The sequence below is a fragment of the Anser anser genome (assembly GCF_964211835.1).
Source record: "Anser anser genome assembly, chromosome: 20".
In the NCBI taxonomy this organism is placed as follows: domain Eukaryota; kingdom Metazoa; phylum Chordata; class Aves; order Anseriformes; family Anatidae; genus Anser; species Anser anser.
Window position 1 is genome coordinate 6,373,023 of NC_139741.1, and position 24,171 is coordinate 6,397,193.

Here is a 24,171-nt window from a genome sequence, read left to right on the forward strand (position 1 = left end):
ATGTGATTAGGGACCAACACCACTTTCCATTGCCACATGCAGAGTAACAACATACATGTTTACTGCAGACTTTGAAACAATATTTCTTGAACATCTAAAGGAAAAGAAAAACATACTATCAACATTCCTGATGGTTACTCTTGTGATAGGTTTACAGATTTTCTAATTAACTAAAAACACAGAATATAAGAGTCTATCCACATTAAAAAGACACTTGCTCAAATGTAACCTGATACAAGAGTGAACAGTATTTAAGCCCACTGCCAGTGTTTGAACTCCATTTCAACTTCTCACTCTCTCGACATTTTTTAAACTATTTTCTTCCCCCTTTCAACAGACAGCATGACATACCAACAGCTGCCACACGAAAATAAAGATTTGACATTGTTAACGCATTACAAACGAGCTCAGATCCTTATGACATACACAGGGCTTGTGGTTGCAGAAGAGAAAGAGATACGTTCATTCAGTCCAGCAAAACATATGCAAAGTTTAATATGCACATGTATGGTAAGCACACATTTCAGAGTATCAGTTCCTGCTTGCTCTTAACAGCTCAGTGCAATTGTAAACCCAACCCGCCTATCCAACCCTTCCCCAGAAGTTCCCTTCCTCCCTCCCTCCCTCCACCCCCTGCCCTCCCCGCCCCCCCAAAACCAAGACAATATACAGCAGTTTCCAGATACTTTGTGGTCTTGTCAGACAGAATTTAAAGCAGGCCTACAGAACTGAGGAAAGAAGGAACTGATAAAAACAACATACTTAACGTTTTTTGCATGTTGCTTAAAGAACTGTAAACAGTAAAGCCTCAAGTCAATGCTGCCCAACCTTTACACCCCCATGTGCACACAACATTCAGCGAGACACAAGGAAGCTGCAGAAGTTCTATAAACTGGTATCTCTGGGGACCCAAAGGCTTTAATCCTTCTACTGCTAGCATACAATTTCTTTCAAAGAGATCACAACTTAGTACATTTCAAGAAACAGAATTACAGTACTGACTTTAAAGACAGTTTCTAAGGCTCAGACTGAGTCCAAAAAGGCCTCTGAGTTCATTCAAGCTCTTGTTTGGACTGCATGAATGCAGCATAAGAATGATTGCAGCAAGACGTCCACAGGTAATTTCTACATTTATTTTTTATACCAAAAAGTTATGTGCAACAAATAGAATTCGTACATATTTACATTGTTTTACCTGTTAGCAAAATCGTATCCTAAACCTCCAATAGAGAATCTCTCAACCTATATTGATAAAAGGAACATCTGCCCAGTGACTCCGTTTAAATGGGTGTTTAATTTGGAGTTTAAAGCACTAGTGATAATAGTTGATGGAACATACAGTACAGAACAAACACCTAATATTTAGGCCATGCTTAATACAGTTGTATGGTAACAGAATACTTCATCTTTTCTGGACCAGTTTTCTCTAGATCATCTTGAAACAACGTTGGCAGAACTAAAGTTACTAGAACTCTCCTTAACTTTAGCCAATAAAAATTAGGAGACCCAAGTGCTGCCCAAAGCACCTCGTCAATATTTTTGATCAAGAGACTGTACAGAAGACAACGAGTGTGTTTTACAGTATGCAGAAATCTCCTGATAAGAGAGATTTGCTGTCACTTTCGAAATCAAAGGTGGTAGGGAATGTTTCCTTGGCTGTCCTTAGCATTGCAAACACTTTACAGTAAGAAGCTTCCAAGAATATTTACTTTCTAAACAAGACTTGAATGCTTCATTGGCTTTAAGAGTAACGAGTACCTTACAGTAAGAGGATTTCAGGAATGTTTACTTCCTAAACAGGTTTTGGGATGAGATTCTTCTGCCTTTCAAATGGCCCCTCCCTGCAGGGCTTCGGAGAGCCAGGCAGGGAGTGGTGGTGGGGAACAGCCCAAAAGCACAAGCACTGTATCTTAAGATTTTTTTCCCCGCTCCATTCTCAGGAGGGTTGAAACCACAACCAGAATCTGTGTAACAATACTGCCGCCTCCTCGTCCCTCTTCCAGGCCAAGTGTTATTTACTAGCATTTACCCATTCTACTGTATCCTCAGGACTTGTCAGAATTTCCCTTCAGTTTTGTAAACGGCAAATTCATATCAATCACACGTAGGCAATGACAGTTGTTTTGGCTGAGGGGAGGCAGGGGGCAGTTGCATGAAGCACTTGTCTGATTTCTATCCCGTTACTAATTGCAACCCGAGCCATTTTACTGGAAGAAATATGCTGTTTCTATCATTGGTAGCAATGAGGAAAGAGTCAAAGATCTGGAAGCAAAAAGGTCCAAATTTCTACTGCTAATATTAACTTTGCCCTTTATTCAGGCCAACTGCATTTCTGAAGCACAAGAGAGAAAGTAGAAGAGTTAGGGCCATTTCTAGCAAATCACTTCCAGTAAAAAGTAACTGCAAGAAAAGCACACAAGACAAAGGAGTTCACAATTAAGGGTCAGATTTGCAAGGTTGTGCACAGAGTACAGCTGCAAATTCTTCCAGAGACCAAAGCGATTTTCCATTTGATCCCTACGTGCACACAAACAAGGACCGCAGACATGACTGCTGAAAATCTGGCCCTGAACAATTTTACTAAACAAACTGAATTAACAGACTATGCCCACACAGACAAACACAAGACACAGTGAAGTTAGTCAACACCTATACTTTCAGTTGATGTTTTTTCCTTTTTTTTTTTTCAGTGCGCATTACAACCAGAAATCAGACCAAGTAATCACTGATTAAACTTGTCTCCATTGCTGCTTGTTCTGAGATATTAGCGCTGCGACTAACCATTTCAGGCAGCACATTTACCTCTTCCTCAGATGGAAAGATGTTTTAGTGTAGATCATAGGAATGCATCAAAATAAATCTATACAACATATTAAACAGTGATATTGTCTCAAGGCTTATAAGAGAACAGAGTGAAGCCTTGAGGGACCAGTTTAACACCATTCACTCCCCTCACATCAAAGTTCAAGGCATTTGAGAGACAGAACTAAACATCAAGACAAGCTTTAACTATACTCTGGTCAATACAAAATGCATTTAATGAATTGTCTAAAACTCTTAGACAAGAGGGACGTGTAATTTAGTGTTACATGCAACAGATGTTACTCATACCACAGAACTCTATACATAAAAGCATGTTTCACCTACATCCTTGATACAAACCAGAAAATTACTTCAGTAGTAATTTAAATACTATTTTCTGAATGCAACCTAAAAATTCTATTTTCTCTACTGAACGCTGCATGTTTCACAGTCAAGTTCATCCTCAGCAACTTAGTGTTTTTAATCCACTTAGCCATACAACAGAAGTGTCTTTTTGACATTCATGTGCAAGAAAAAATCCTAAGATTAGTTAAACTAATTCTTTAAATAAATTGGTATGCAGTTGGAATTCTTCGTATTTAGAAGCTGACAAGGGCAAAAAGCAGCACAGCACCAATTACAGAAAGTAGCTGAATATTTTGGTGTCACAGAGTCTGAAACACAAGCATTTTACTTTCCCAATCACATCAACCTCCTATCGCATTGAGTTAAACAATATTGCTACCACTTCTCAGTCTAAAAACTAACATAGGTTTCTTAATACTTTTCTATGGCCAGCAAGTTTTCTGGGACTTTTGTTTGTTCATTTTTAAAGCAAGGACACTTCTGTCTGCCAAGTTCAACACAAAGTATTTGGTTTAAGATTTTAAGACAGAAGGCACTTTTAACATTCAGCCTTAGAATACTGCGTGCAGAAACATTACAATTTTGTTCCTTCGCGTAAATCTGCAGTTTAATTTTTTTTAAATTAGTTATTAGAAAGAGCAATGATAGCACTATATCACATTTCATTTTCAGGAGCACATTTACTTAGTTATCCCGCTAAACAGACTGCCCTTCCAAAGGATCTTGTGTGTGTCAGGCCTAAAGTTCATTTCCCAATATAGCACAAACCGAAGATCCTGACGAAGATCAATTCAGTATCTGCTTATTCAGTGCACTACTTGGTTATCCCGCTCAGTCAGTGGTTTCCACTGCAAATTGCAATCCTATACTGCAGCACTCATGTAACATCAAACATTAGTAACACTGCCTGTCTGACTGCAGTTTAAAACGAAACAGCACTACCTGGAAATAAAGTCCTTCCCAAGGGCGCTCTTTGATACCCCAACCCCCAGTCTGTAAATAGCATTCCGGTGGTAACCTTCTATTGACCACATTAAGCTGTTTTCATTCTGTACAGAAATTAATGAAATTGTGGTTTAAACGAACATACTTCAGGTTTCAGCTTTAATTCCATTCTCAATACTGGAAACAAGAAAAATGGAACAAAACCCAACCATCATTTTCGTGAAAGCGCTAGCAGCGAGTGCAGCAACACGGTGTTCTCTACAGAGGTCACTTCTTCCATCATGTCAGTCGACTGTTAGCTGAACACTCCGAAAGCTCCTAGGCTAACAAAACTGATTGTACAGTGAGTTCTCCAGGGATGAAACCAATATTTCTAATTTTATTTACAGTATAAGTCCTAGTTAAATCTAAGTCCATCAGCTAAAAAAAATAAAATGTAATACACATACTGTAAACATGGCAACATTAAATATTGTAATGCTATTCTAGAATATTTAATGTCATGATCACATCTTGTTATACCTGAATTTATATACAGGATATTTTATAGCAAGTGTTACCCACTTTACAAGTGGAGGGGGAGGAGAGCCTAGGTTTTGCTGTGGCTAGAACTCCTTCAAAGTAAAGTTAAAGCTTGTCTTTGATTGTATTAGAGCTTTCTTTCATAACCACATTTAAATTGAAGATTACCACAAAAAATTATGGAGGGCCCCTTCCAATTTATAATTAAAAATTCAGTTATGATTCTCAAGGAAAGTGTCTGATATGGAGAATAAAAAATTACTGCAAAATAAACTTAATGGAAGTTGGGTCTTCAGACTGTCAGTCAAAAGTTCAAACAGGCGTTATTCCTGTTTGGGTTGGAGTTGCCGTTTCCAGGCCTCGTTCAAATAAACTAGTCGTTTGTAGTTGATGATAAAGAGAATGAAGTTCAGCAAATATGTGACGACGCAGACAATGCAAAATTCCTTCAGCACGAAGTACAGAATGTACGCCAAGTACAATGACCCTACTACAGACACTATGGAGGATGTCATGAGGATTAGAGCTGCTACTGCACTTGCTGTCATACCTGCAACAAGAGAGAAAGAGTTACTGCTGCTGCTCTCGTCCCCCCTTTCCACACAAAGCAAATAGCCTACGCACTCCAATTCAAAATCAAGGCTACTCGGCAAGTTTGTAGGACATAAAAGTCTGTTCAAGATACCACGAGTTCAAGATGGCTGACAAATCGCTACATGAGGGGAGCTCCTAGGTTCTGTACAACAGTCCTCTGATAAGAAGCATGTGTAGCATTTACCATCTTCCTTATTCCTGAATTTTGGGAAAGTTACAGGTTGGTCAAGTTACGTCTATTGATACAAATAGCTTTAGAGCAGACCTCAGAGTTAGAACATACATACATACACTGCTACACTTCATGCACTTTTTGCCTGCTATCCCCATATTACTCCTGCAGAACTTGCACATTCCAGTTTCATCTTTTCTATCCTGCAATCCAACGCTAAATACATTTAAGTGATAATAGCAGTGCAGCAACCATCTCGATACTTGTATTATTAATAGCACAGCAGGAAAATTAAGATTGCTCTTGGTAGCACTTGGGCTTTTAAGCCCTTTACGCAGATGTACCATTAGACTGGTTCCAATAAAAAAGAGAACACTTGCATTTTGTCTGGTACCATGCAGATTTCGCAATGCATAACACATTCCCCTTATCACCACAGACCTGTTATATATTTTAGGCTCTAAATTGCATTAATACTTACCAAGTAACATTTGTAGTATATAAAACACAAGTCCAAAAACACTGTTTGACTGATTTATTGCACTGTCCTTTCCGAAGATGGAACCCAGCAGACCGAATCCTCGACCCCATCTGTAAAACAATGAAACTAAGTTAACTTGTATTTGGGCACTTGTTGCTTTACCTCAGTATTTATAATTCATCCCTGTTGGGGAAAAGACGTAGCTACACGACCGGGGGTCCCACATCAAGTCCAGGGGTATCTGACAAGCCAGCAGCTTGCAACAGGGTGTGCACTGGGTACACCTTTATCCCACACACTGCTGATCGAAGTTATTTGTACACTGACAGCTACAAGTTCGCACAACTGCAGCTTCACCAAACACCACGTCTGCTTTCTCAGGTTGTAGTTCAAAGCTCTTCTGTCAAATAAACGCGTCTTTCCTCCAGCAATAGTTTTAGCAGTTCGCTACAAGACGAGTTGGACATGCACTCATTAAACATACAGCTACGGGGAAATGGTAAACCTCGTAACTGGTTGTTACTGCCTCCCTGCCGGCATTTACCTCGCTGGCACCACAGGTTGGAACATATGTTTGCACCTCAGCGGCTCCCGATCCATCTAATGCCTTAGGAGGAACCAAATCTGGCAGACAGACGAGCTGGGGATGGTACCAGAACGGGAGCCACAGGCCACATGTGCTACAGCCCTGTATTTTGAACAAGCACCTTAACAACAAAGCAATGTTCAACATTTCTGTGATAAGGCAGGTAGCCGTACAAGCCCTACTAAGCTGCTGCTACAGTAGGGTGGATAAAAGGTGAGACTAGTGAATGCACTTGTGCTAGAAAGCAGTAATTTGATGTCCAAAAGCAGATCGCTCCAACATATCACTCCAGTCGCTATCCTAAAGGCAATGATCCTACTAAACCAAGGCACAGCACAGGTTTGCTCTCTGTGCTACAGGAACGCTGCCGACACGCTGCACCAGGCAGTGACAGCGGTGGAAGGCCACCACCGCACCACGGCTTCCTCTTACAAGAAAGGTGTCACAATAACACAGCTTTACACCATCTCCAAAATACTTTATCTCAGAGCCATTTGTGCAACATTTATAAAATGTATTCAAATTTATCATTTTAATTCAAGCTTAGTAACTGCCTGCAATTAACTATTACACCTGAGTCTTGCGCTCTTCTCCCCAAAATGTAAACAGAAGTATGCACTAATTCCTAAAAAAGGCATTTACTGCATACATAAAAAAAAAAAAGGGTCATGCTTTGGGTCTCAAGTCTTGTAAGTGACTGAAGGGAAACCTATGCATAAATGTAAAGCTCCAATCAGCACAGAAATGGCTGGCACTTGCTTTACCATGGTGACAGTGCCTCGCATCTGGTTACACGTCCCTGTAGCACAGGAAGGCCGGCAGTCCCCATGAGCTTACAGCACAGCTTGGGGTGAAGTGGCACCAGCACTGGATGGCAAACATCTGGAAGAGCGGCTGTAGAGGTGCGAGGGCAGCACTTGAGAGCAAAGGGAGCCACGCTTCCACAAGGGAGGGATTTAAAAAACAAACACTGTACAACAATACATAAACAAATATTATAAAGAAATACTGCAAGTCCAGAAGAATCTCAGCTATGACAAGACTTTCCTCCCACACTGAATTATCTGGATTTTAAGTGAGAACTGTTTATTTTTCAGCCTTAATTTGATAAGATACTCGCAGCACATCTAACAACTCTGTCCGGCTGCCCAGCCACCAAAAACAGTATTACAGGCAGACAAATACATTAAAGGCATCATTATTCTGCATTTAGTAGTTGGAATTTTCCATATTACCACATCAATAGACACTTCAGCGTCCTACCCACAGGTGCAATTTATTGTCCAAGTTCCCAGGTGAGACTTCCTTGTAGGATGACATTAAACCCTACTTGAAGCCTCCTCTTGCTCCCTCCTGAGAGCAGGTGGAGGAACTCAACGCGTGCCTGAAGCCTGCAGTCCCCTTGCTCAAAGCACCTGCAGGATGCCGACGTGCCACCCTCTCATCCTCATGAAATCCCGTCATATTCGAGAGCAAACTCCAGCCTAAAACACCAGAAACTTCAGAGTCTGACCCCACAGTTATTCTGGAAGTCAGTAAATTGCTGCTAATGGAAAGCTAACAAGTTCCAGCCCTCCACGACTGGCAGTGTCCTCAAGTCACCATCTGTAGCTGCAAGGTCAGAGCCTAGTGAAAGCTTTTTCCATGTGCACCAGTTCATTAAGCATCTTGTTGGCCTTGTAGCAGCTTTAAGGACATCGAGTATTCAATTTCAGTCCATGGACCACAGCTCTAGTCTCTCATCTTACCCCACAAGCTTTGAGGTGGTTGAGAAGCCTGGAGTGTAAGATTCAAAGCACTTGCTCAGACTTTTAAGGTTTAAAGTGTGGGGAAGTTTTCTACATCAAACAAATGCAAAAAAAAGAAAGACTAATTTCTCTACAGAAGAGGCTAATTCATCTCCTAATTCTGTCACAAACGTCCTAAAACTTGTTAAAACACACAATGAACCAAGTAATTTTGCAAGCAGTTGGAACAGAGGAGTGGGAAGGGGACTTGGACAAAAATCTTCCTTCTCATATCTAAATCATATAAATCACACCTGATTTTTTTTTTTACTTCAAATATCTAAAAACAAACAGCAAACACACCAAGAAGAAAGACTGCAGTCTTAGCAAGGAAAAAGAAATATAACATCAGCAAAACAATGAAGGACAAGGGTTACAAATTGCTCAGAAGTTCTCTAGGGAACTTGTCTTTACAAGAAAGAGTTTCATTTAGAAGAACTGACTACTGGTCAGCTCAGAATTTATTTTTTTTGATATAAAAGGCTGGGTAAAACGAACTGTGTTAATGAAGAACTGTTTGCACAGTAAGCTAAAAACACCAGCCCAACGCCACCAACTTGTTCCTGGCACTGCCTCGTGGCTCCCCATCCCTGAAGCAGCCAAGTGTTCTGCTGTGGAAATAAAGCTGCAGTCAGCTGGTGTGATTCAGAGCAGTATCGCAAAGACATGTGGCAGGCCTACTTCTGCCACACCCAAGTCTCACTCTTATTTAAACGTAAAACAAACCGCACGCCGGCCTGAACTAACTTCAAGGAAGTTTTAAAAGAAATCTTTAAGACATCTTACTGCGTACTACGACTAACTCAAATTCCCCCTCTGTTTAAGATGACAGCCTGCTTCATTTCTCGTTTGTAGTTACAGTTTTGAAAATGATTTGAAAAGTTATGCCCTCAAAAAGATCTTCACATTCTCAGAATACAGATTCAAGAAATCCAAGACGAAGTCTTTAGAGGCGTGTAGTTTCCCAACATCTAAAACTGAACGCTACAGTGGCTTTTTATTCACAACGTACGTTCCTTTTATCAAAAGTAAGACTTGAAAGTCATTATCCACCCCCCTAAACAATGGTGTGTGATAGTTAACCGAGCTCAGAAGCGTTGGCTGTTTTTTTTTTTTAACGTCTCCAGTAACTCTGCGCACTTGACACTAGTAACAGAGCAAGACAAGAAATGACAAGAGGTCATTTTGATCCACAGGTGACATATCTCCATTCCATCAGGCGCTGTTAAATCACTACCTCTTTCGCACCGTTATGAACATCCTCTGTGTTCCAGAACAGCACTTACTTACAGGAGCGTGCTCTAACACCAAACGTGTCACTGTGCTTTAGCAGCGACAACGCTGCTCGCAGAACTCCACGCAGTACTCTACGCTCTCGGCCACTTGAAAGGACGAGCGACCAGGCTCCACGTTTAACAGGTTAGAAGCTGTCAGAGTTATCAGTATTAGCTCAGGACGAGGCACAATTCCAAGCCTGCTGAACACAGTGAGTCAAACAAGCACAAAGTATATATTTAGCCAGGAGTCAGATTATCTCACCCACTTTCTGGAGGAAACACCGCGCTATTTCTTGCAGCCAAGCACCCCTGTTCTCACAGCTACCAGCAGACGATGCTTTTTAGAGCTTTTACACAGAGATTATTCCCCAAGATGCTCTCCTTGACCTCAGTTATCCCTAGCTTACAAACCACCTTAAGAAACTTCTGAACTGGGGTGTCACCTGCACCAACATGCTTTGTAGCCTGCCTCAAAGCCTTCCTCGATGCACCTGGGCACGTTCTGAACACATCCTTTTGAGCTCCGTAACATCCTCCAGCACCGAGCTCCTGAATCACCCCGCCTCACCTTCACCTGGCAGCCCTCAGTTCTCACCTCAGGAGAGGAACCAGCTGCTGTACGTTCATTTTAACGTGAAAAAAACCCACAGACTGGGTCAGGTCAAGCCCAGGCAGCTCCAGCACCATGCCTCTGCCATCAGAGCAGCAGATGCCCAGGACAAGGCACCCATAATTCCCCGGTTCATGTCCCGGTCTCCTAAATGTCTTGTCGAGAGGGCCATCAAATCCTTCAGGAGGTCGGATTATCAAACAGCACAAGTGATTCAACATCTGAGGACACTGCATTTGTGCAGCAGCAGGCTTTCCCAACACATTTCGCACAATTTTTAGCTTAGCTGTAACGAAAAGGGCAAACAATAATCAACAAAATCGGTGATATTTTCAGAGAACTCTAAGAACACAAATTCTGTTTCTTGGCCACAAGTACCTTACTTAAATCCCATCATTTCACGATTGTTTTTCATCCCATACAAATTATTTAGCTATCAGTAGCAAGCACCGTTTAGCCATTTGTAATCCTGAGGAAACTCTATATATATATACATAAAAATATATTTAAAAAAGCCTATATTTGATAAGTGATAGTAAATTTCCTTAAATGTCATCTGACTTCTGCGATGCATTACAGCACAGCGTGAGAGTTCCCAGGAGGGCAGCAAGGCTGGCCTATGCTCACACATCGCCTTCAGTGAAAAGCTGATATAAAGGTCACAGGATCCGGAGCATTTTAATACTGAGCAATGTTAAGAAACTCTGGTTGCAGGTTCTTTACAGCTTCACTGGAGGATTTTGGATTAAGCCCAGTTCATGGTTACAAGGTCACTCAGGCCGCTCTAACAGTTTTAATAAATTAAAGTAAAAGCCTTCAATTAGAAGCCACAAGAAAGCAGATTAAAAATCCCTATTTATAAGCTCTCCAGGAACGCTTACAAGTTTTGATACACTTGGTTTCATGTTTAAATCTGCTAGCAGTATGTACCACAATCAGCTAGGATTTTGTTCTGTGTCTTCCAGCTCTACACCAGAAAACTGGTCCAAAAAATGTCAGCGCCTAGATCAGCAAAACCTCAAGCAGACAGTGGTCGATTATTTCATAGCAGTCTTTACCAAAGCACCAGTTATTCAAACTACAAGCCAACGCGTTCCTTCTACGTCATCTTTTATTAATCTATCACAAATGAAGCCCAAAGCTGAGCTACGGGCACTTTTTTCCATTTTTATGGCATCAGGCAAAATCATTCTCAGCCCTATTACAAAATCCAGTCAAGCCAGAAATAATATATTCACGAAATGCAAAAATACATGCGTTAGAGCCCAGATCACTGTAAGGTTCATAAAAAGACTCAAACAGTGAGCGTAGTGGTTTGTTTCATAAAAGACGTGTCTCTGCCACGACGTATTATATCAGCTTCAAGTATTAAGTCATCAACATTCTACTAAAGGGATGAGACAAAAGTCACTTAGCTACCAGCTTCTGTGCTTTGGGAACACCTGGGTTCAGAGCTAACGAAGCTGGGTGTCTGTACGTGTTCCCGTAACACCTTCATCCCCCAGCACATAGAATAACCCCACACCACCCCGCAGCTCGCATCCTCCGGCCTCCCCCAGGACCTGCCAGTCCTGCCCGAGTCCTGCTCGCACCAGAGCCGGCACAGCAAACGGGACAGATAACCTTGGCTCATGCTGCAGCTTTTTTCTCTCGGCGTCCCTTCCTGCCCCTCTTTGGTGCCAAATCTGGTTCTACAGAGCTTTAGGAACTTGTACCCTTTGTTAAACTTTGCTGTAAAAAAACCAAACAGCTTTATTCTCACCCTGAACCCAAAACGCAGCACCAGAGCAGCTACTAGGAAGAAAAATAACTCTACCCCAGGACCTGAGATGGATTCTGTCCACACAGATTTCTCCTGCCCAGTCAAGAAACCAGACATCTTCAAACCTTCCCTCAGGCAGCAAAAACAATGAATCCTCGCTACAGAGTAACTGGCAAAGCATCATAACGCCTGCTATCTAACGATCTGCAGACCTCAGAAATGAGCAACAACCGGTTTAAAATCACAGGACAGATTTTAGCGTAGTCTCGGGAAGCCACACTTTCATGTAAAACTATTTTAGCAGTTTAAGACCAACAAATATGATTCCTGCCGAATAACCACCAGCTGTTCCACATACTGCCCTTCAGCAGTTCCATCAAGTTTTTATCTCTTTCTCTGCAGGATCACAGATGCCTAACAAAAACAGGGATGTGGCTCAGGTTAAAGAAACTACTGACAAGCAGAGGCTAACAAGACCAGTAACATTTCACAAGAAAAAGCACGTGGACTCCATTTGCCTACGCTGGTTCACAAGAAGCCACCAGCCAAGCACAAAGCTGCCTTCCCCATTTCTCACCTTACAGTCACCGACAACCGCAGCTGCCAACCCCAAACACATCAGGACGCTTCCCTGGGGGTACAATGATAGAAAAGTGCTGGGCCATCAGGAGCTTACTGGTAAAGCGAAAGGTAACTGCTACGTAATGTCCTTAACCTGGAATCAAGCAAACCTGACAGACATCAAGGTTTACAGGAAGGTCCCCAGCAGAACTGAAGGGGAACCTGCGATGTAACACTGGGTTAGGTGCGAGGTCGGAGCTTTGCTCCACGTCCCACTCCCTTGGATAACAGGGTTGTTCTCAGCTTGGCCTTTGACTCGCTCTGCGCTCTGAAGATGTACCAGCAGAACAGTTTTAGCAAGGTGTGCTTTGCCGAAAAGACACCACTGGTCAAAGTGTTTAACTTTAATCCATTACAGCACAACTGCTTGTGGACAAACAAGCCATACAGCAGTGGAGTTATGCTCACACATCACAGCACTGAAGTACTGCAGCACAAGACTGAGCAATTCAAATACTTCACTCACCCAGGAGAAGACAGAAAGCTGACGAAGTCCAATACCCGCATCTGAACAGGGGTTTCAGAGTGGCTCAGCCACAAGATGACAGGCAATCCAAGACCTTGCACATTAGCGTGAAGTTCAGAGGAGGGAATCCCTAAAATGTCATCTATCCAGTTATATCCGGATGAATATTGATTCTTAAAATCCTAGTTTGACTCTAGAATTTATTGGGTAATTTGGCTAAAGATGTTGGTCACTATTTCCAAACCTTTTCGCTTTCACAGCTGTCTGAAAGCTACAAATATTGGTGAAGTTGCATCGTGATGTGTGTCATTGGTCGTTCATGCCGGCTGTATTAAAGTTGTCACAGCATTAACACAATCTGGGGTACAAAATTCTTTCAGCAAGAGCCAGCCACTAACCTGCTCTGCCCTGCAGGCACCTCAAATTAATCCAGAGAGAAGGCAGAAACGTAGCAGAAGACCCAAAACTCTCCCATGGCACTCAAAAGAACAAAGCAAAGAGCTCAGGGGCTCTGTGTTACTACTTAAATGTCCCATTTCATTTCAAGCCACGCCACCAGCCATACGACTTGAAACTTATTAGTTTAATTTCCTCTATGAAACTATTACAACAGCAAAACCAAAAAGATTTTTAGGACCTGCTATTAGCCAGTCTCATTATAAATAAAGCCATTCCTGCCACTTAATTATTCTCAGATACAAGAGAGCAATTCACTTAAAGCATCTCCAGCAATTGCCAAATTAAAACATTTGCTATTTCCCTACACCTTATCTCTCCCTGGATAATGACAGTGGTCATTATACAGTCCTTAACTGTTTTTATTTCTAAACCATTTTCATGAACTTTCCCCGTGATAAAAGCTTGAAATATGCTGACCATTAACACGTTGAGCAGTCAGAGATACTAGGAAGGTAGCTCTCCAGCACAATCTCCTGCATGAGTCAGTCTCTGATACAAGATTTTCCATGCTCCTCCCTCTGCGTGCTGGTAATCTTCGCATTTCTTCTCTCATTCTTGTGCCAATACCAGATTTGGCTCAAAAACAAGACTTGGGAATAACAGCAGCTTATTAGTGGAAAAAATCCTCCCCAAAGACCAGAACTTCGTTACAAAATAATTCAGCTAAAGACGACTCCACTAGTTTACTCCAATTATTCTACAAATTCAGTATTAACCCCAACATCATGACTGTACTTCTCAAAGTTCACTCCTCTGCTGGAATCATCGCTTGAAACGTGCAGGTTGTTACGCTCCAAGCTCCATTACTTCCATCAGCAAATCTACCTTAAATAGAGTCACAGAACTGAAAGAACACTCTAGAAGCTGGTGAGACACAAAGAACAAGTCTGCCACCCATTTCACTCTGTGAAAACTGATCAGAATCACAAATTATTTGATTAGCTGTGTAACTGGCAGTGCAATAGTTTAATGAAAAAAGAAGGAGCTGAAAGTTAAATCTGCATTGCATGTGGGGCACCGCATTTGAAACCCTGGTGAAATCTAAATTATGGTTTGAAGCTCCTCTCAGAAATTAAGCTTCAAAGAAACTTTGGTGACACGTGGTAGCAGCGAGAGGTATTTAAATGGGAGAGGGATGGGAGAACGATTGATGGATAGGATGCTGTGGCAACACAGAAAATACAACAATTTCTATCCATGTTCTTCCTTCAAAATTTAACAGCTTGCCCTCTTGTCTCGGTTTTAGTGGAATATTCCTTTTCTGTCTGCATCCTGTGCAATGCAGAAAGCACATTCTTCTCCAAATAAGGTTTGACTGAGCAGAACTTGCACGCTCCTTTTTCCGCAAACTCTTTTTACCACCTGCTTCAATTATCATGAGCTATCCTGACATTTGCAATACTTCAGTCGTTAAGCATGATTCTCCTAGCAACTGCTGGGGAGATTTCAGTGGATTTTGTCCCTAACCGTTCGTATTATGATACAGAACTCCTGCAGTAGAGTATTTACAGGTCTTACCACGGCTTACACAACATTTCTGCTGCAGCATTCCCAATGAACACTATAATTACATGGCATTATTCTATAATTAGAGATATCTAAAGATATAATTAGAACTATTTTGCTTTTCAAAGCACTCGGTAAATACATATTAAAACTGTTTACTTGAAATTCCCAGTCTCAAGCGCAGCCTTTACAATGATAACAACAAGCTACTGAAGGGCCAATTGTATACACGAAGAGACCACTGCCAAGGCTACTCAGGTGCTTAAATCCCCGTTATTCTCTTTTCACCTCTATAGCTGTGAGAAAAGTTAAAATACTGACAATACTCACAGGATTTACTCTCAGTAGCCCATGCATAATTTTAACTTTTAAGTTTAAGTTACCCAGCAAGCGTATTGAAGCCTTCTTTCTGCTTAAATTGAAACATCTAATTTCAGGACACTTCCCCAGTAGCACCATGAACAATCTCCTTACCTTCGCAAACTAAAGACTGTCTGATGTCTGACTGAAAACAGAGTTAAAGCCCTCGTTCAATCCCAAGAGCCTCCTCTCAGACATCCCTAGATACACATCGCCTCGTAACTTAAGACAATGACGCCTCTGTCACCACCGAAGTGACCGAAGTGATTTTAGCAGTAAGATTTCCCTGTATGCTTTGTCTAAACAGATTAACCAGCTCCCACCTTGCCAGATTACGGGCGTGTTCTCGCCCACAACTTTGTTATGATAATACAGCAAGTGCCCTCACACGAATTGTGACGGCTTTTGTGCAAGTTACACCAAGAGGGGGGAAAAATGATAAAATACTCCATTGAAGGTAAACATACAAAAGCATAAGCTTTTAATACATAATTTTGCTGATCAAGCTAAACTCTCCCCTTCTTAGCTCCTTACCTATATCTCTGCATGTCTCTATGTATGTATACACGTACGTACATGTACGCACATACACATACATGTGTACACACAGACAGTAGTGTTGAGATGTTTGGACGAATCACCTTATTTTTTCAGTTGAAATACTTGAGAGCATGCTCCTAGGTGGGTTTCTTAGCCAAACGGCACCCGTGGGCACTTCCTGCAGCACACTCACACCATTGGCACCCGTAACCACCCGGCAGGTTACGCCTTTTCCCTGCTGCCATCGAGCGAACCAGCTACCTGACAGGTAACAACCCAAGCCGGCAGCACACTGAAATTCACACACCAACTCTCCTAACGGAGATGAAAACCGTGGGCCTTTTAAAAAAACAACCCCTAAAATAACTATTGACAGGAGACCTGCAAAATAAATGGAGATTTGAACGAGGCTCGTGCTGCTGAGCCACACCTCCCTGCTCATAGCCCCCCCGGGCAGCACAGAGACCCCCTTTGGGCCAGGCCCCGGTACCACGCAGCAGCCCCCGGGCGGGCACCGGTACCACAAAGAGCCCCCCCAGCCCCCCGTGAGGCCCCCTCAGGCCCCGACCCCCTTCGGCTGCCCCCCAGCAGCCGCCCCCCCGCCCTCAACGTTCTCCCCCCGCCCGCTGAGGCCCGCTCCCCTCAGCCCCTCTCCCTCCGAGGCCCAGAGCCCCCGGGCCAGGCCCGTCCAGGCCCTGCCCGGCTCCCCCCGGCCCCCTCACCTGGACGTGATGGCGGCGGAGCAGCGGACCCTCTCGCTGAGGTCGCACAGGGCCTGGTAGCGGAGGTCGCGGCCCTTCTCCCGCTCCAGGTGGCAGGCGTAGAGGGACAGCAGGATGCCGGCGGCGCACACGGCCGAGCGGGCCACCCGCTCCCAGCGCGGCACCGACACTCGCAGCAGGACGGGCGCCGCCATCTTACCCCCGCCCTCCCTCCTCCTCGGCCCGCGCCGCGCGCCCGCCGCCGCCCGGCCGCGCATGCGCGCCCGCACCCCATTGGCTCGCCGCCCCCTCCCCTCCCCTCCCCTCCCCGCTGAGCCGCGCCCGACGTGGCGCTCCGCGACGACGTCACGTCAGGGCGGGGGGGGCGGGGCTCGGGGGTGTGTGTGTGTGAGGGGGGTGAGGGAGCGGGGCGCCCCCTGGCGGGCGGGAGGGGGCAGAGCGGGTTTGGGGAGGAAAAGGAGGTTTTTGTCCGTTTTCCTCCCAAGTGGTTCCTAAAGAGCCCTGTGCTTGGCGCTGGGGTTCTGTTACCCTTCACACGTCATAGAATGACAGAATTATTAGGGTTGGAAAAGAGCTCCGAGATGGTCCAACCGTCCCCCTACCACCACCATCACCCGCTGAACCACGTCCCTAAGCACCACGTCCAACCTTCACTTAAACACCCCCAGGGACGGTGACTCCACCACCTCCCCGGACAACCCACCCCAATGCCTGACTGCTCTTTCTGAGAATAAATGTCTCCTCATTTCCAACCTGAACCTCCCCTGGCACAACTTGAGGCCATTCCCTCTGGTCCTGTCACTGGTTACCTGTGAGAAGAGGCCGACCCCCAGCTCCCCACACCTTCCTTTCAGGTACCTGTAGAGAGCAATGAGGCCTCCCCTGAGCCTCCTCTTCCCCAGACCAAACACCCCCAGTTCCCTCAGCTGCTCCTCACAGGACTTGTGTTCCAGGCCCCTCACCAGCTTTGTAGCCCTTCTCTGGACACACTCCCGGGCCTCAATGTCCTTCTTGTAGGTCGCGAATGGCATCCACAGTATGCCCACACATACCCTTGGTAAAACGCAACCAGGGCCACATCTCATCTTGGTTACCCCATGTGTTTCTGTCAAAAGCTGCCCCAGCGCTGGTCTGGTTGGATTTTCAGAAACTGGCCCATATCTCCGCTCTGCAGATGTAAAACCCACCTAGCAGCTGAAAACACATCAGGTTTTGCTTGCTGTGGGCACCCACCACAAGCGCTGCTCATGATTTCTTTGGAGGGTGGCCACAGGCCTCTGGTTCTCCTTCCCTTCCCAGTTCTGCCACTTGTTAGCAGATGGAAGAGTGGATCTGTACAAAAGGAACCTCTGAAGTTTTCCCAAGGAAGGCAGGATGATACGGCACAATGGCAGCATTCATCCCATTAATCCTGCCATTCATGCCTTCATTGTTCTGCAAAACAAAGCTAATTCAAAAGGAAACGTGTTGCAAAATGACTTCAGCGAAAAGAAGGAATCTCTCTGCCATCAAAATGGGAAATTGATAGATATTCATGAAAAATATTTGAGAAAACCAATTAAAAAGAGCTGTTTGAACCCTAACTAGTTTATAAAGTAAATGATCTCCTGCTCTCTCTTGTGTCTTCTGCTATTAATACAGATAAGGACAGAGGGGCAAGGGGAAAAGTGTGGAGGTGTTTGAGACAGAAAGGGCAATGTAAAGAATAACAGATGTACTAAAGTTGCAGGAGAAGAAATAACATAATCTCACATAACTATAGTTTAGCCCTTAAAAAAGACACGGTCTAGTCAAAGCTTTTTCTGCATGTGCACCTTCGGATGCCGAGGGCTGGGAGCCCCCTGGACATCAGCAAGAGCAGGGCAAAGCTGTGAGCTGTTTGCAGGAGTCCCAGGCCAGCTGCTGGAGAGAAAGCGCCAAAGCTGAAGTGAATTACTTGCCGTCTGCCTGGAGTGCAAGTCCCATAATGCTGCACAGGCATTTGACAAAACCCAAACCCCAGAGCTGCTTAGAAAGCAGACGAAATGGAAGGAGGCCAAGAATGAGGGAAAGAGAGCGGAGATGTTGTAGATCAGCTCCTGCAGTAATGCCTACAGTCTGAGCTTACGTAGATGCTGCTGCTCTGAATCATGGTGTACTGCTTATCTCCTAATGATTTTCAAATTTACAACAACTGCTTTTCTGATGGAAGCTGTGCTTTGCATTACTGTTGCTGTATAAGCCAACATTTATAATGCCTACATCGGGTGCAGTCATTGTCATCAGGCAACAGTTACATCCCCTTACGTACGAGATGTTGAAATGACTGCTCTTGGGTAGCCACCACCAGTACACAACTGAAGAAATGGTGAACAAGCCATTTTTTTATGTCATGATAATGAAGTGATGATATCGCTGAGTGACAGTTGCATTTTGTGGATGAATTTGTGCATATTACTATAGCTATAATGAAAGGTGCTTGCTTACAATGGGAAAACGAGTCATTTTAAATTTCCCTTTCTATTGCACCTGAGAGTTTATTAACTCATTAGGTCTAATCCCATGCACGTTAGTCATCTGGATGCCTTTCATTATTTTCAATGGGTTTTAGGTATCGGGAAAATAAAGAAAAAACAAATGACTAGTCTGCTAACTGCATTAATAGAGAACAGGTTTCAGTGCAACAGTTGGTCTATCTGTACTGAGGTAGTAAGCTGTAGGGACTGTATTTTAATTATATTCCTATGGAATAACTGCCTTTCTCATTATCCTTAATAAATAATTCATACTTTTCTAAGTCTCTCCTAAGGTTCATTATTCACAGCAGAATCCAAAAATCATTTTTGTTTTGTGTAAAGATCTCCCTCCATTTACTGGAGTAGGGGCTCTGCCTTTCGTTTTCTTGTAACACCCCCGATTTTTTCTTATGGCTAAGCGGTGGAAGGCCTGACGGTATTTACTCTGTCCCAGTTGCTCTTCTTTGCTGTGCCCCCCATCCCAGGCTGTGCCACACCAGCCTTTTCAGGCCAATTTCACCATTGGGCTCCAGACTCCCAATTTATTTATTTTTTTTCTTTTTCGGAGCAGCCACCTGATGCCCCTATGGCCGAGCCACGTTCCACAGCCTTCCATGGCGGGGCAACCAGTGACTGCGGTGCCATCGTGCCCCATCCCACGCTGCACCTCCTGCCTGCGGCACTAACAAACTCAAGCCCTTTACCCCTTTATTCTTTATTACGGCGCCACGAGGGGAAGACACCCCTCAGGAGGCGGTCGGGGCGTCTCGGCACCAAACCCCTGGGCACCCCGAGCCTCCTCCCCTCCACGGGAACCCCAAAGAGCCTCCAGCAGGGAGGCCTCGGGGCGGTGGCGGCCTCCCGGAGGCAGGGGGGAGGGATGGAGGCTGAGGGATGGAGGCTGAGGGGGGCTGAGGGGGGCTGGGGGGGGCAGGGGGCGTGGCTTTCGGAGGCCCCGCCCCCGCCGCGGCGGTGACGCCATCACGGCCGGCGGGTGTCGGGTGACCTTGAGCGGCCGCCCCGCAGCCCGCTCCCCGCCGCCATGCCGCGAGGTGGCCGCAGCCGCACGTCCCGCGGGGCGCCCCCCGCCAGGTGAGGGCGGCCGGGCGCGCGGCCTCCCCTTCCCCATCCCTTCCTTCCCTTCTCTTCTTCCCCTTCCCGGCCCCGCCGCCAGTCCGGGCTCGGCCGGGGGAACGGGGCTTTGTGGGGCCGGGGGGGGGGGAACGGGGCTTTGTGGGGCCGGGGGGATTTGAGGGGGGAACGGGGCTTTGTGGGGCCGGGGGGGGGGGCGGAACCGGGGCTCTGTGGGGTCGGGGCTCTGAGGCCGGAGGGCTCCCCCCCCCCACCAGGGGTCTGCCCCCCACCAGGGGGCTCCCCCAGGCTCTGAGGCCCGCTTTAAGCCAGGCCCTGTCTCGCTTCCCGTGAACTCTCGCGGTCCCTTGGGTGCTCCTGGCCTTGAAATCTAGAAATAAGGCCGCCGCTGGTCCCTCGGGATGTGGGGTGTGGAAGGCGTTGAAAAAACAAATAAAAATAATGCTGCCAGCCTCACCCTGCTGTGCACAGATCGTCCCCTGGAACGCCGAGGCCGTGCCGTCCACGTGCGGGGCTTACACAAGGAGGAATCACCAGCAGGCAGAAGGCCTTGACTTGTTTGGGGTTTGGAGCAATGATGTGGGTTTTTTCTCTTTGTGTCCTTGCAGCCGGGCGCCACAAATGAGAGCAGCACCGCCGGCACCCGCTGCTCGGGCCCCTGTGCCGGCAGCAGCGCCGGCCTCCGCTGTGGGTGCTCCTGCGCCGAAGCAGCCTGGCCTGATGGCGCAGATGGCCACAACCGCGGCGGGGGTTGCCGTAGGCTCTGCCGTGGGCCACACCATAGGCCACGCGCTCACAGGAGGGTTTGGCGGGGGAAGCAGCTCGGAAGCTGCGAGGCCTGATATCACTTATCAGGTAAGGGGAAGCACAACTGGACGCTGGCTCATGAGGTGTGGTTAATTTGAGAGGTCAGCTAGGTACAGGCTAAAGTAATTGTTATACGTTGAAAGGCTGCACAAGTTGTGGCTGTAGAAAGAAAGGTAACGTTACTGACAGTTTCCAAGTTAACTACCACAGTCAACATGTTTATTTATCTTAAAAATAGTTCAAAGGGACACGAGTGATGTGTGCCTTTGGTATTGGGGATTGTTTCCTACGTATATTCTGGTATACGGGTGTTGTTCCCTGCTGTAGTACCCGTGTGACTCGGAGGGGACTTCCATGTGCCCAGTCTGCTGATGATAAGCTCTATTGCAGGATCAGTGTCCTGAAGTCACATTCTGTGCTGCTCAAACATAATTAATGCTGTTGCCTTGCCCAGATGCTGTCCAAAGTTACTTAGTTGTTTGTAACTTATAAAACTGTTCAGAATGTCTGGTGTCACCGCTGGAAACTTTGTACTTCAACCCATTATTTGTTTTCCATTTAAAAAGTAATACATTTTGACAGAAAGGCAGGGAAGAAGTACACAGCAATCAGTACTGAGGGGGCGTGGTTTCATAGGCTGGAGCTGTTGAAAAGGTGCTCACAGAGGTGTCTGCCATTTCAGGAACCCCAAGCAGCTCAACCTGCCTACCAGCAGCAGCAGCAGCAGTTTGCTCCTTGCCAGTATGAAATGAAACAATTCCTGGAGTGTGCGCAGAACCAGACTGACCTCAAGCTGTGTGAGGGCTTCAGTGAAGTACTGAAGCAGTGCAGGTTTGCTAATGGTAAGCAGTGGTTACCAGACTAAAGGAGCTAATTGCTGCAGTCATTGTGTGGGTATGATGTCCTGTTTTTTCAATTAATTCTGTAAAGAATAGGGATTGGTACAAAGCAGCGAGCAGAAGTCAGTTAAAGGGAGTCATGGTGCTGTTGGCTTTCCTGTTTCGATCCAGTACATGTAGCTGGAGGTGGTGGGGTGGAGATGGCACGAATTCCTGATGCTTTCATACTAAACTAATGGAAGGCAATAATTTGGGAGAGCGGTGGCAGCATGCTTCGAGAAGCAGCGTAGCATTGCCAGCTTGGTACTGGGGAGTGCTGCTGGTCTGTAGCAGGTGTCTCAGGCACAACTAACAAACCATTCTGATGTTGTTGGACAGAAGACTGCCAAACACAGGTGGCTGGATGGACTGGTGAAGCCTTCTCTCGAATATGTTCCTTCTTTCCCCTCAGTGTTTGCTGGGACACATATATGCCTGCTTTATAGTAGGGGTGTGCAGTTTAGGGATCTAAAACTTGATGTGATTAACTGTGCAACTTCTTATCTTACAGGATTAGCTTAAGCCTCCAGAACAAGGTTGCTGAAGACCATCTTACAAGAACTGACCTATGAATGAAAAAGCTTCAGTGATAGTCTAAAGCTGTCTGATACCTTGTTAGTTCGTATATTCACACTGTTGTCCTTGTGGCTTGATTTCTGCCATAGCCTCTACATGTGATACAACTTAAACTGCAAAGTAATTTAGCACAAAATGGAAAAATTAAGAATAAAGTGGAATGAACTAATGGGGGTCAACTGTTTTGTTGATTGTTGTGTTGAATGTAAGTGAACCAATAAAACTTCTCTCTACAAGTCCTGTGCTCTAGTGGATTTTGGAATGTGGGGTAGGAGGTGAGTTTTAAGAGTAAGCAGGCAAGAACTGAAGTTAGCAGGCTTAGCCTGCTTGCCAGGTGCACTGACAGGAAAGGTGCCTGAAGGGCTGGAGCTCCAGGAGTCCAGGAACACCCTTTGGTTCCGTGGTTAGCTGTGCTTGCCAGACACCTCATCTTTGAGCATTTGAGCCCCAAGGGCAGCTTCTGCTCGTCACAATATGTAGTGACAAGGAAGGCAATGGCTGGCCACGATATTCTGCATACAGCAGGTCTCAGTTCCCTTAAAAATCAGCATCCTATATATCAGCTACAAGTATGATAAATTATCATACTTGTAAATACAAGTTCTGTGTTTGCATTCAAGAGAGTGAGAAACACCTTTCCTCTACTCAGAAAAAATGTGCTAGACCATTACCTGAGCAAGCCTATACAATACCAAGCAGTTCTACTCTTTTAAAATGACGTATTATAGTCTTATGTTATTAGACTTGTAGATCCCAATAATGCAAGCAGAGGCCGTGGGTTTTTCTTCCTCGTATTGAGTCTTGAACTGAAATGCAAGAATGTGGCCAAGTTGAGCAAGTGTGGCCTCTCCTTGCAGCTGGTTTAGAGAAGTAACAAAGTTAGTGGTGCCACGTGGAAGAAAAATCTCTCTTTAAAAAGTACTTACTGATGTGCCTGACAGTGCAAAGCTTCCTTTATCTATCAGAGGGAGTAGACAGTTCATGTCCTGCTAAAATACTCAGAGCATGCAGTGTAAATGCCCTCCTGCACTTCAGCTTGTCATCACGTGCCACTGAACTGTTTTGTGAACCCTGCACACGTGTCTCGAGGACTACGGGTACCAGGATGGAGCGTTTTTATAGGGGGAGCGTGTGTGTGGGAATAAGGCTGTACTGAAACGTGCGATTCTTTTTAAAAAGCCATAGCATTACCTGTTTCTGCTGAGCTGCTTTTGTGCTGTTGTGTATTCTGCCTGTTCCCAAGAGCCTCCCATCTCTGATCTGCGGTTCCTGGAAGTGAAAAGATAAAATTAGCCTTCAGAACAGGGAGGGGCCGCCTCAAATGTGGGGGACAAGGACAAAAATACCTTTTCCCGGGGACACGAGCTGTGCTTCTGATAACAAATCTCGCATTTCAGTCGTGTTTCTCACCATACCGATAAAAAGAAGGGAAAAATACTTGGGGCCTGGCACTGAGCTGGTGCCGGGTTTGCAGCAGGTCTGGCCCCAGAGCGCAGCTCAGCACCAGGCAGGGAGATGCGCTCGGGCTTTGGGCAGGGCAGAGCCCTTTCCAGACCCCACCTCCGAGCCTCTCTGAGGAAAATCACGGCGCGGTGCGGCTCTGGGGGGGAACCCTCAGCGCCCCCCCGGTGCCCCCCCTCAGCCCCCCGCTGACGGCCCGCCCCGCGGGGCTCACCTCAGCGCCCTTCCCCTCCTCCCCGCGGCCTCAGCGCGGGGCCTCCCCGGGCTCCCCTCAGCTCGGGGCC

General features: G+C 45.7%; 2 protein-coding genes and 1 long non-coding RNA gene across 3 annotated transcripts; 1 reads left to right on the forward strand and 2 right to left on the reverse strand.

Moving 5' to 3' along the window:
* Positions 1-1,118: 1,118 nt before the first annotated feature.
* Positions 1,119-16,826, reverse strand: VKORC1L1 (vitamin K epoxide reductase complex subunit 1 like 1). The gene is made up of 3 exons (XM_083806611.1): positions 16,579-16,826; positions 5,883-5,992; positions 1,119-5,185 (listed from the first exon to the last, which is right to left on the reverse strand). Exons 1-3 carry the CDS (start codon positions 16,770-16,772, stop codon positions 4,959-4,961), a joined length of 531 nt encoding a protein of 176 aa, XP_083662737.1. The 5' UTR covers positions 16,773-16,826; the 3' UTR covers positions 1,119-4,958.
* Positions 16,827-20,006: 3,180 nt separating this feature from the next.
* On the forward strand, positions 20,007-22,658 carry CHCHD2 (coiled-coil-helix-coiled-coil-helix domain containing 2). Its single transcript, XM_083806612.1, has 4 exons — positions 20,007-20,165; positions 20,774-21,020; positions 21,655-21,814; positions 22,362-22,658. Exons 1-4 carry the CDS (start codon positions 20,116-20,118, stop codon positions 22,370-22,372), a joined length of 468 nt encoding a protein of 155 aa, XP_083662738.1. The 5' UTR covers positions 20,007-20,115; the 3' UTR covers positions 22,373-22,658.
* LOC310884621 lies at positions 21,015-24,065 on the reverse strand. Its single transcript, XR_014574311.1, has 3 exons — positions 23,773-24,065; positions 23,618-23,695; positions 21,015-21,131 (listed from the first exon to the last, which is right to left on the reverse strand). It is a non-coding gene; the product is annotated as an uncharacterized lncRNA (long non-coding RNA).
* Positions 24,066-24,171: the final 106 nt, after the last annotated feature.

What these genes read in the sequence shown, in the direction of transcription:
- CHCHD2 (XM_083806612.1), top strand. Translation starts at nt 20,116, where the DNA reads ATGCCGCGAGGTGGCCGCAGCCGCACGTCCCGCGGGGCGCCCCCCGCC. An exon ending in CGCGGGGCGCCCCCCGCCAG is followed by an intron (nt 20,166 to 20,773) that starts GTGAGGGCGGCC and finishes GTGTCCTTGCAG; the next exon opens with CCGGGCGCCACAAATGAGAG. An exon ending in GGCCTGATATCACTTATCAG is followed by an intron (nt 21,021 to 21,654) that starts GTAAGGGGAAGC and finishes CTGCCATTTCAG; the next exon opens with GAACCCCAAGCAGCTCAACC.
- VKORC1L1 (XM_083806611.1), bottom strand. Translation starts at nt 16,772, where the DNA reads ATGGCGGCGCCCGTCCTGCTGCGAGTGTCGGTGCCGCGCTGGGAGCGG. An exon ending in TCCGCCGCCATCACGTCCAG is followed by an intron (nt 5,993 to 16,578) that starts GTGAGGGGGCCG and finishes ATTGTTTTACAG; the next exon opens with ATGGGGTCGAGGATTCGGTC. An exon ending in TATACTACAAATGTTACTTG is followed by an intron (nt 5,186 to 5,882) that starts GTAAGTATTAAT and finishes CTCTTGTTGCAG; the next exon opens with GTATGACAGCAAGTGCAGTA.